At 47.0% G+C, this 12121-nt stretch overlaps 1 protein-coding gene across 1 annotated transcript; it reads right to left on the reverse strand.

The window, feature by feature from the left end:
* Positions 1 to 10482: 10482 nt before the first annotated feature.
* Positions 10483 to 11898, reverse strand: LOC129856755 (uncharacterized). The gene has a single exon (XM_055924476.1). It carries the CDS (start codon positions 11896 to 11898, stop codon positions 10483 to 10485), a length of 1416 nt encoding a protein of 471 aa, XP_055780451.1.
* Positions 11899 to 12121: the final 223 nt, after the last annotated feature.

Genomic DNA, 12121 nt, shown 5'->3' on the forward strand with positions numbered 1-12121 from the left:
TGTAACTCTATGGAAGCACCCAAGGAGCTTGAATTTTCGCGCTCTACCCCGTAGATTTTGTGGTAACATAGTGTCCCCATGAATGACAGAACACTAAACCAATCACGGTGCAACTAGAGACGTTTTCCAACTGCCCTAGGCTCCGTATTTTCCGCTGGCTGCCCCACCACAACAGAAAGCACTGAGCTATGCTGAAACACCTGCATTTTGGACCTGCCTTACTCAAGAAAGCAAAGAGACCATGTTTGTATGAGGCTTTATTAACTCAATGATTTTGTTTACAAACTGATGTGTTACACGTATTAATGCCAAAATAACATGCACATCAGGCAACAACAAAAACAACAACAACAAAACATATAGATTTTTTTTTGTTAAACAGGTGGGGCTCAAAACCCCACCTGCCCTGAATGACACGTCGCCGCTGTGGCTGCTATGAAAGTGAACTGTATTCGCGTGTGTGTCAGACTGTGTGCGCACCTGGTCAACTGGAGTCAGGTGCAGGAGAGCAGAGATGAGTGAACAGGCACACTTTAATTGTCAGAAGCAAAACAGTCGGACGCAACAGCGTCACAACACTCCAGCCAAAGGCAAAAGCAAATAACGCCCTAGTCACACAAAATAATGTACAACAATACAATAGCACAAAACAATACCCGGAAAAAAACAGCCTGACGCGTCACACAATAAACGTAACGAACAATTTCACACACAGACATGGGGGGGGGGGGGGGGGACAGAGGGTTAAATACATGACAAGTAATGAGGGAAATGTAAACCAGGTGTGTGGTAAAACAAGACAAAACAAATGGATAATGAAAGTTGGATCGGAGATGGCTAGAAGACCGGTGATGTCGACCACCGAACGCCGCTCCTAACAAGGAGAGGAACCGAAGACCGGTGACGTCCACCACCGAACGCCGCTCCTAACAAGGAGAGGAACCGACTTCGGCGTTGAAAAACACTTCTTAAATGGATGCAAACAGAACGAAACAGGGATAAACATACCTGAATCTGTCCAATGGAAACACTTGTTTGCAACTGGACTAATGCTTACACCCGAGATCAGCTAGATGCAATAGTGTTCAAGGCAGAATTGAATGTGTCACTGTCTGTCACCTTGATTATTCAAATGTCTCTCGACCTGTGTGCACATACGTTGTAATCTTTAATTCATAGTCCATGTTGTATCAACCTCATGATGGGTAGAGGAACAATTAGAGTATCATGTAGTAACCTAAACCTATCACTGTTACATTGAACTGGGTGAATATGAATGACAGTAACCTAAACCTATCACTGTTACATTGAACTGGGTGAATATGAATGACAGTAACCTAAACCTATCACTGTTACATTGAACTGGGTGAATATGAATGACAGTAACCTAAACCTATCACTGTTACATTGAACTGGGTGAATGGAATATGAATGACAGTAACCTAAACCTATCACTGTTACATTGAACTGGGTGAATGGAATATGAATGACAGTAACCTAATCCTATCACTGTTACATTGAACTGGGTGAATGGAATATGAATTACAGTAACCTAAACCTATCACTGTTACATTGAACTGGGTGAATGGAATATGAATTACAGTAACCTAAACCTATCACTGTTACATTGAACTGGGTGAATGGAATATGAATGACAGTCATCCAATATGCTGTAATAGACATACGGCTCATAAAGAATCTTAAACGCCACCGACCTCCACTGGTTGGTAACTACTGTAGCTACACACTGACGAAAGACTGCATAGACTGCATACCCGATAGACTGCATACCCGATAGACTGCATACCCGATAGACTGCATACGCGATAGACCACATACGTGATAGACTGCATACCCGATAGACTGCATACCCGATAGACTGCATACCCGATAGACTGCATACCCGATAGACTGCATACCCGATAGACTGCATACCCGATAGACTGCATACCCGATAGACTGTATAGACTGCATACCCGATAGACTGCATACCCGATAGACCACATACGCGATAGACTGCATACGTGATAGACTGCATACCCGATAGACTGCATACCCGATAGACTGCATACCCGATAGACTGCATACCCGATAGACCGCATACGCGATAGACTGCATACCGTGTCATCTGACACAGCTCATTCATGGTTATAACATACTACGTTCAATATCATTTCTAAAGCAATAAAGGAGGGTTTTTCGTTACTTCCCAGAATGTGTGAACAAGCTTAACTTTATCCTAAAAAAAGGCTGATAGTTTAATTACATTTGGAAAGAAGGGCAGAAATGCAACGTGATCAAGGCTGGAATTGCTCATCAGATGGAAGGTTTTGATTTCAAATGAAATTTGTGTTTTTAATTTACATCCTTAAATTATACTTAATTTTTACGTTATTAACCACAAATGACAAGGGAGCATATTTTTTCATTTTTCATCCAGCCCTCATTGTTATTCATGGTTCGTGACACCTGCTTGTGTTTAGCAGGCAAATGTCACCGTAGAACACACACACGCGCGCACGCACGCACACACGCACGCACGCACGCACGCGCGCGCACGCGCACGCACGCACGCACGCACGCACGCACGCACACACACACACACACACACACACACACACACACACACACACACACACACGTCACCATACAATCTAAATGTGTCACCGTGAAATCCGATGTTAACCTTTTGACATTGAGGCGCTCATTATATGTCTCGATATCAACATCTCCCCTGTGCTTCACCTTTGTTTAAGCCATCCTATTATTTGTTATCACCTCTGCTGAGCCATGCCGAGCCCTGGCTTAAAGCTTGTTAACATGACACATTTCACCACATGGCAAAAATACTGCTGGGAGACCTCCGTGTTTAGAATCTTTAGAATGTCCCCCGTTGTCAAGGAAATTACAATTGATGACCCATAATGCAGTGCTCTCTCTCTCTCTCTCTCTCTCTCTCCACCCCCTCCTCCTCTCTCTCAATTAAAATCGAATGTATCTTTATTGGACTGGGAAGCATATGTTTACATTGCCAAAGTAAGTGAAATAAACAATAAACAAAAGTAAGAAGAAACAAAAAACAACATCAAACTCATAAAGGTTTCAAAAGGATAAAGACATTTCCAGTGTCATATTACCAACTACACTACTGGTCAAAAGTTTTAGAACACATTCAAGGGTTTTTATTTATTTGTACTATTTTCTACATTGTAGAACAATAGTGAAGACATCAACACTTTGAAATAACACATAAGGAATCATGTAGTAATCAAAAAAGTGTTAAACAAACCAAAATATATTTTATATTTGAGATTCTTCAAATAGCCACTCTTTGCCTTGATGAGAGCTTTGCACACTCTTGGCATTCTCTCAACCAGCTTCACCTGGAATTATTTTCCAACACTCTTGAAGGAGTTCCCACATATGCTGAGCACATGTTGGTTGCTTTTCCTTCACTCTGCGGTCCGACTCATCCCAAACCATCTCTATTGGGTTGAGGTCAGTGGATTGTGGAGGCCAGGTCATCTGATGCAGCACTCATCACTCTCCTTCTTGGTCAAATAGCCCTTACACAGCCTGGATGCGTGTTGGGTGATTGTCCTGTTGAAAAACAAATGCTAGTCCCGCTAAGCCCAAACCAGATGGGATGGCTTATCGCGGCAGACTGCTGTGGAAGCTATGCTGGTTAAGTGTGCCTTGAATTCACAGACATTGTCACCAGCAAAGCAGCCCCACACCATCACACCTCCTCCTCATCCTTCACACCTCCTCCTCCTCGATCCCACCTCCTCCACCATCACACCTCCTCCTCCTCCTCCTCCATCACACCTCCTCCTCCACCATCACATCTCCTCCTCCTCCTCCATCACACCTCCTCCTCCACCATCACACCTCATCCTCCTCCTCCTCCTCCATCACACCTCCTCCTCCACCATCACACCTCCATCACACCTCCTCCACCATCACACCTCCTCCACCATCACACCTCCTCCTCCTCCACCATCACACCTCCTCCTCCTCACACCACCTCCTCCTCCACCACACACCTCCTCCTCCCCACACACCTCCACCTCCACCCATCACACCTCCTCCCCCCACCCACACCTCCTCCTCCACCCCATCACACCTCCTCCCCCCACCATCACCCCCACCTCCTCCACCATCCACACCTCCTCCTCCACCACACACCTCCTCCTCCACCATCACACCCTCCCCCCACACACCCCTCCTCCTCCACCACCACCACCTCCCCCCACCACACCACCTCCTCCTCCACCCCCACCCACCCTCCACCACACACCTCCCCTCCACCAATCACCCCCATCCACCTCACCTCCTCCTCCTCCTCCATCCACCACCTCCTCCTCCACCATCACACCCTCCTCTCCACCAACACCACCTCCTCCTCCTCCACCATCACACCTCCTCCTCCTCCATCACACCTCCTCCTCCACCATCACACCTCCTCCTCCTCCACCACCTCCACCACACCTCCTCCTCCTCCTCCTCCACCACCTCCTCCACCTCCTCCTCCTCCTCCTCCTCCTCCTCCTCCTCCATCACACCTCCTCCTCCTCCATCACACCTCCTCCTCCTCCACCACTCACACCTCCTCCTCCTCCTCCTCCTCCTCCATCACACCTCCTCCTCCTCCTCCTCCTCCTCCTCCTCCTCCATCACACCTCCTCCTCCACCATCACACCTCCTCCTCCTCCACCATCACACCTCCTCCTCCTCCATCACACCTCCTCCTCCACCATCACACCTCCTCCTCCTCCACCATCACACCTCCTCCTCCTCCACAATCACACCTCCTCCTCCTCCTCCATCACACCTCCTCCTCCACCATCACACCTCCTCCTCCTCCTCCTCCTCCACCACACCTCCTCCTCCTCCACCACACCTCCTCCTCCTCCACCATCACACCTCCTCCTCCTCCTCCTCCTCCTCCATCACACCTCCTCCTCCTCCTCCTCCTCCTCCTCCACCATCACACCTCCTCCTCCACCATCACACCTCCTCCTCCTCCTCCATCACACCTCCTCCTCCTCCATCACACCTCCTCCTCCTCCATCACTCCTCCTCCTCCACCATCACACCTCCTCCTCCTCCTCCTCCTCCTCATCCTCCTTCTCCATCACACCACCTCCTCCTCCTCCTCCTCCTCCACCTCCTCCTCCTCCATCACTCCTCCTCCTCCTCCATCACACCTCCTCCTCCTCCTCCACCATCACACCTCCTCCTCCTCCTCCTCCTCCTCCATCACACCACCTCCTCCTCCTCCTCCTCCTCCATCACACCTCCTCCTCCTCCTCCACCATCACACCTCCTCCTCCTCCTCCATCACACCACCTCCTCCTCCTCCTCCTCCACCTCCTCCTCCTCCATCACTCATCCTCCTCCTCCATCACACCTCCTCCTCCTCCATCACACCTCCTCCTCCACCATCACACCTCCTCCTCCTCCTCCTCCACCATCACACCTCCTCCTCCTCCTCCATCACACCACCTCCTCCTCCTCCATCACACCTCCTCCTCCTCCTCCTCCTCCATCACACCCTCTACTCCTCCTCCGTGCTTCACGGTAGAAAATATACATGCAGAGATCCTCCATTCACTGTGTCTCACAAACACACGGTGGTTGGAACCAAAAATCTCAAATTTGGTCTCCAGACCAAAGGACACATTTCCACCAGTCTAATGTCCACTGCTCGTGTTTCTTGACCCAAGCAAGTTTCTTATTATTATTGGTGTCCTTTAGTAGTGATTTCTTTACAGAAATTCGACCATGACAGCCTGATTCACACAGTCTTCTCTGAACAGTTGATGTTAAGATGTTACTTGAACTCTGTGGAGCATTTATTTTGTCTGGTAACTCTAATGAACTTATCCTCTGCAGCAGAGGTACCTCTGGGTCTTCCATTCCTGTGGCGGTCCTCATGAGAAACAGTTTCATCCTTGCGCTTGATTGTTTTTGTGACTGCACTTGAAGAAACGTTCAAAGTTCTTGAAATGTTCCGTATTGACTGACCTTCATGTCTTAAAGTAATGATGGGTTGTCGTTTCTCTTTGCATATTTGAGCTGTTCTTGCCATAATATAGACTTGGTATTTGACCAAATAGGGCTATCTTCTGTATTCCCCCTACCTTGTAGTTCTTTCATAGTTTTGATGTCTTCGCTATTATTCTACAGTGTAGAAAATATTAAAAATAAAGAAAACACTTGAATGAGTAGGTGTTCTCAAACTTTTGACTGGTATTGTATGTAGAGTGAAATATGTGTCTCTAATATGGTCATACATTTGGCAGGAGGTTAGGAAGTGCAGCTCAGTTTCCACATGTCTTCTCTTGAGAGCCAAGTCTACCTATAGCGGCCTCTCTCAATAGCAAGGCTATGCTCTCTCTCTCTCTCTCTCTCTCTCTCTCTCTCTCTCTCTCTCTCTCTCTCTCTCTCTCTCTCTCTCTCTCTCCTCTCTCTCTCTCTCTCTCTCTCTCTCTCTCTCTCTCTCTCTCTCTCTCTCTCTCTCGCTCTCTCTCCCTACTCTCTCTCTCTCTCTCAATTCAATTCAATTCAATTCAATTGACTTTATTGACATGGTAGGTTCGTTATTACTTACATTGTCAAAGTATACATATCGAAAAATCAAAATCAAATATATATGTATATATATACAAAATATATATATATTTATATATAAATAAATGGTGGGACCAACAGCAATAATAACAGTAGTAGTGGACATGGGATTACCATTAACAACAACTACAACAACAATATTAATCAGAACAACAATAAATTAAAGCAACAGTAGTAGACCAGTGTCAATATGACTTGAGAAGACATATGACCTGGTATGAAAGACAAAACAAAACTAAGCTAAATGGGAAATATTATCAATATTACTTTGCATTTTTCACTGGCTGTCCCTCAGGTTGTGGCAGGAGGACACATATTTGGCTGCCAAAACTGCACATTTTGGCTTTTCACCCAATAAATATTTGATTTTTTCTTCATCTTTTATAGTTTCAAATTCTTTGTATTGAGTTATAATTTTGGGAAAGAAATATGCTCTTAGGTCTGAGTATTTGTCACAGTGTAGTAGGAAATGCACCTCTGTCTCTACCTCTCCTCTGGAGCAGAGTGAGCACAGCCTGTCCTCTCTGGGCAGCCAGGTTTGTCTGTGACGACCGGTCTCTATAGCCAGACGGTGCTCACTGAGTCTGTACCTAGTCAATGTTTTCCTCAGTTTTCTATCAGTCACAGTGGTCAGATAGTCTGCCACCATGTACTGTCTGTTTAGAGCCAAATAGCATTGAAGTTTACTTTGATTTTTTGTGGTGTCTTTCCAATAGGTTATATATTTTTCTTTTTGTTTTGTGATGATTTGGTTGGGCCAGATTTTCTGAGGGCTGTCCCGAGGCTCTATGGGGTTGGTTTGGGTTGGTGAACTGAGCCTCAGAACCAGCTGGCTGAGGGGACTCTTCTCTGGTTTCATCTCTTGACATTGTAGAGCTGTGTGATGGAATGTTTTAGGGTCACTTGTTTTTAGATGGTTGTAAAATTTGATGGCTCTTTTTTCTATTCGAATGAGGAGGGGGTATTGGCCCAATTCTGCCCTACATGCGTTATTTGGAGTTTTTCTTTGTACTTGCAATACAGTCTTGCAAAACTCTGCATGCAATATTTCAGTTGGATGTTTGTCCCATTTAGTGAATTCATTATTAGAGAGTGGACCCCATACTTCACTGCCATATAGAGCAATTGGTTCTATAACTGATTGAAAAATTTTGAGCCAGATTCTAATTGGAATTTCAATTTTGATGTTCCTTTTAATGGCATAGAATGCTCTTCTTGCTTTGTCTCTCAGCTCATTCACAGCCATGTGAAAGCTACCTGTGTTGCTCATATTTAGTCCTAGATATGTGTAGTTTTTGGTGTGTTCTAATAGAACTGTGTCCAAATAGAATTTATATTTGTCATCCTTATTTCCCGACCTTTTTTGGAATATCATTATATTTGTTTTTTTTAGGTTAACGGTCAGAGCCCAGGTCTGACAGAACCTGTGAAGACGATCTAGGTGCTGCTGTAACCCCTCTTTAGTGGGAGACAGCAGCACCAGGTCATCTGCGTACAGCAGACACTTGATTTCAGTGTTGTGTAGGGTGATACCAGGTGCTGCCGATTCTTCTAATGTTTTTGCCAATTCATTAATGTAGATGTTAAATAATGTTGGACTTATTGGGCAGCCCTGTTTCACTCCCCGCCCCTGAGAGAAGAAGTCTGTTTGCTTGTTGCCAATTTTAACCGCACATTTGTTTTTAGTGTACATTGATTTAATAAAATCATATGTTTTCCCTCCAATACCACTTTCTATTAGTTTATAAAAAAGACCTTCGTGCCAAATTGAATCAAATGCTTTCTTGAAATCTACAAAACACGAGTAGATTTTGCCTTTGTTTTGGTTAACTTGTTTATCAATTAGAGTGTGGAGGGTGTAAATGTGGTCTGTTGTACGATAATTTTTCAGAAATCCAATCTGGCTTCTGCTCAGGACGTTGTGTTCGTCAAGGAAATTATGTAGTCTGCTATTTATAATACTGCAGAGAATTTTCCCCAAGTTGCTGTTAACGCAAATTCCTCTGTAATTATTTGGGTCAAATTTGTCTCCATTTTTATAGATTGGTGTGATCAATCCCTGGTTCCAAATATCGGGGAAAATACCTGCAGTGAGGATAATGTTGAAGAGTTTGAGTATAGCCAATTTGAATTTGTGGTCTGTATATTTGATCATTTCATTTAAAATACCATCAGCACCACAGGCCTTTTTGGGTTGGAGATTGCATAGTTTTTCCAATAATTCTTCTTCTGTAATTGGGGTATCTACAGGATTCTGATAGTCTTTGACTGCTAATTCAAGGATTTGTAATTTTTCTTGTATATCTTTTTGTTCTGGGCTCTTTGTTATATTGCTGTAGAGGTTTGCAAAGTGATTTCTCCACATATCCCCATTTTGGATAGCCAATTCCTCATGATGAGGTTTGTTTAATTTATTCCAATTCTCCCAGAAGTGGTTTGATTCTATGGATTCCTCAATTCCATCCAGCTGATTTCTAATGTGCTGTTCCTTTTTTGTTCTTAGGGTGCGTTTGTATTGCTTCAGTGTTTCCCCATATTGAAGGCGTATATTTTTGTTGTCTGGTTCTCTGTGTTTTTGATTAGGTATATTTCTCAATGACTTTCTTAGATTTTTGCAATCATTATCAAACCATTTTTCATTATCTGTTATTTTTGGTTTGCTCTTATGCTTCTTTAGATTAGCCAAGGAGGCTAATTTGTCAAATATAAAGTTTATGTTTCTAACGGCCAAATTTACACCTTCATTGCTGAAGGAGAATGTTAAGGCTAAAAAGTTGTCCAGGAGAGATTGTATTTTTTGGCTACTAATTGCATTTTGGTAGATGTCTGTACTGTTTGCACTCCATCTATAGGCTTGTTTAGTACCATGTAATTTATTGGGCCGTGATGCTTCATGGTTGGGTTCTGCTCTTCTCAGATACACTGTGATTTTACTGTGGTCTGAGAGAGGTGTTAGTGGGCTGACTGTGAAGGCTCTGAGAGACTCTGGGTTTAGGTCGGTGAGGAAGTAGTCTACAGTGCTGCTGCCAAGGGATGAGCTGTAGGTGTACCTACCAAAAGAGTCTCCTCTCAGCCTGCCATTGACTATGTACAGACCCAGTGTTCGACAGAGCCTCAGGAGCTGTACTCCGTTTTTGTTTTTCACTTTGTCATAGTTGTTTCTGTGGGGGTATGTGGGGAGGGAAAGGTTATTGCTTCCTGGTAGGTGTTTATCCCCATGACTGTTAATAGTGTCTTGTTCTTCTCTCTCTCTCTCTCTCTCTCTCTCTCTCTCTCTCTCATTCTCTCTCTATTTCTCTCTCTCCATCCCTCAACCCCACATCTCTTTCTCTCTGTCTCTTTGTTTCTCTCTGGCTCTCACTGGCTGTCTCACTCTTTTCGTCTCTCTCCGTCTCTGCCTCCGTCTCTCTCTCTGTAGAGGGATGTTGTCCTCAGCTCTCAGCTCAGACAAGACAGAGACGGCTGATTGATGATGAGCCTCAATCCTCCAACCAACCAAACCCTACAGAGAGACAGAGATAATTTAACAGCTAAGGAGAGGTCTGGTCTGAATTAAATATAACCACCGTCTCCCCAAATTCTCTATGCCGGCAGTTAGACAGTCACTCAGGCCTGGGTCTTGTCTGTTGTTTTTTAAACTGTTGGGATTTAGATCAGCCTTGTGACTAATGTAATCTGCCTATTATAAAGTTGATGTGCTGGGGCCTAGGATGGGGTCGGAGGTATAGGACTTGGGTTGGGGTCGGAGGTATAGGACTGGGGATGGGGTCGGAGGTATAGGACTGGGGATGGGGTCGGAGGTATAGAACTGGGGATGGGGTCGGCGGTATAGGACTGGGGATGGGGTCAGAGGTATAGGACTGGGGATGGGGTCGGAGGTATAGGACTGGGGATGGGGTCGGAGGTAAAGGACTGGGGATGGGGTCGGAGGTATAGGACTGGGGATGGGGTCGGAGGTATAGGACTGGGGATGGGGTCGGAGGTAAAGGACTGGGGATGGGTCGGAGGTAAAAGACTGGGGATGGGGTCGGAGGTATAGGACTGGGGATAGGGTCGGAGGTATAGGACTGGGGATGGGGTCGGAGGTAAAGGACTGGGGATGGGTCGGAGGTAAAAGACTGGGGATGGGGTCGGAGGTATAGGACTGGGGATGGGGTCGGAGGTATAGGACTGGGGATGGGGTCGGAGGTATAGGACTGGGGATGGGGTCGGTGGTATAGGACTGGGGATAGGGTCGGAGGTAAAGGACTGGGGATGGGGTCGGAGGTATAGGACTGGGGATGGGGTCGGAGGTAAAGGACTGGGGATGGGGTCGGAGGTATGGGACTGGGGATGGGTCGGAGGTATAGGACTGGGGATGGGGTCGGAGGTAAAGGACTGGGGATGGGGTCGGAGGTATAGGACTGGGGATGGGGTCGGAGGTATAGGACTGGGGATGGGGTCAGAGGTATAGGACTGGGGATGGGGTCGGAGGTATAGTACTGGGGATAGGGTCGGAGGTAAAGGACTGGGGATGGGGTCGGAGGTATAGGACTGGGGATGGGGTCGGAGGTAAAGGACTGGGGATGGGGTCGGAGGTATAGGACTGGGGATGGGGTCGGAGGTATAGGACTGGGGATGGGGTCGGAGGTATAGGACTGGGGATGGGGTCGGAGGTATAGGACTGGGGATGGGGTCAGAGGTATAGGACTGGGGATGGGGTCGGAGGTATAGTACTGGGGATAGGGTCGGAGGTAAAGGACTGGGGATGGGGTCGGAGGTATAGGACTGGGGATGGGGTCGGAGGTAAAGGACTGGGGATGGGGTCGGAGGTATAGGACTGGGGATGGGGTCGGAGGTATAGGACTGGGGATGGGGTCGGAGGTATAGGACTGGGGATGGGGTCGGAGGTATAGGACTGGGGATGGGGTCGGAGGTAAAGGACTGGGGATGGGGTCGGAGGTATAGGACTGGGGATGGGGTCGGAGGTAAAGGACTGGGGATGGGGTCGGAGGTATAGGACAAGGGATGGGGTCGGAGGTAAAAGACTGGGGATGGGGTATGGGGTATGAGTCCAGGGACATGTCTCAGACCTGGAGCTGTGGGCTGGTGTATGAGTCCAGGGACATGTCTCAGACCTGGGGCCTGGGGTATGAGTCCAGGGACATGTCTCAGACCTGGAGCTGGGGGATAGGGTATGAGTCCAGGGACATGTCTCAGACCTGGGGCCTGGGGTATGAGTCCAGGGACATGTCTCAGACCTGGACCTGAGTCCAGGGACATGTCTCAGACCTGGAGCTGGGGGCTGGGGTATGAGTCCAGGGACATGTCTCAGACCTAGAGCTGGGGCCTGGGGTATAAGTCCAGGGACATGTCTCAGACCTGGAGCTGGGGCCTGGGGTATAAGTCCAGGGACATGTCTCAGACCTGGAGCTGGGGCCTGGGGTATGAGTCCAGGGACATGTCTCAGACCTGGAGCTGGGGGCTGGGGTATGAGTCCAGGGAC

This window comes from Salvelinus fontinalis, chromosome 6 (assembly GCF_029448725.1).
Source record: "Salvelinus fontinalis isolate EN_2023a chromosome 6, ASM2944872v1, whole genome shotgun sequence".
NCBI lineage: Eukaryota > Metazoa > Chordata > Actinopteri > Salmoniformes > Salmonidae > Salvelinus > Salvelinus fontinalis.

Bases quoted from the DNA above. Each gene is read 5' to 3' on its own strand.
- LOC129856755 (XM_055924476.1), bottom strand. From the start codon at position 11,898: ATGTCCCTGGACTCAGGTCCAGGTCTGAGACATGTCCCTGGACTCATA.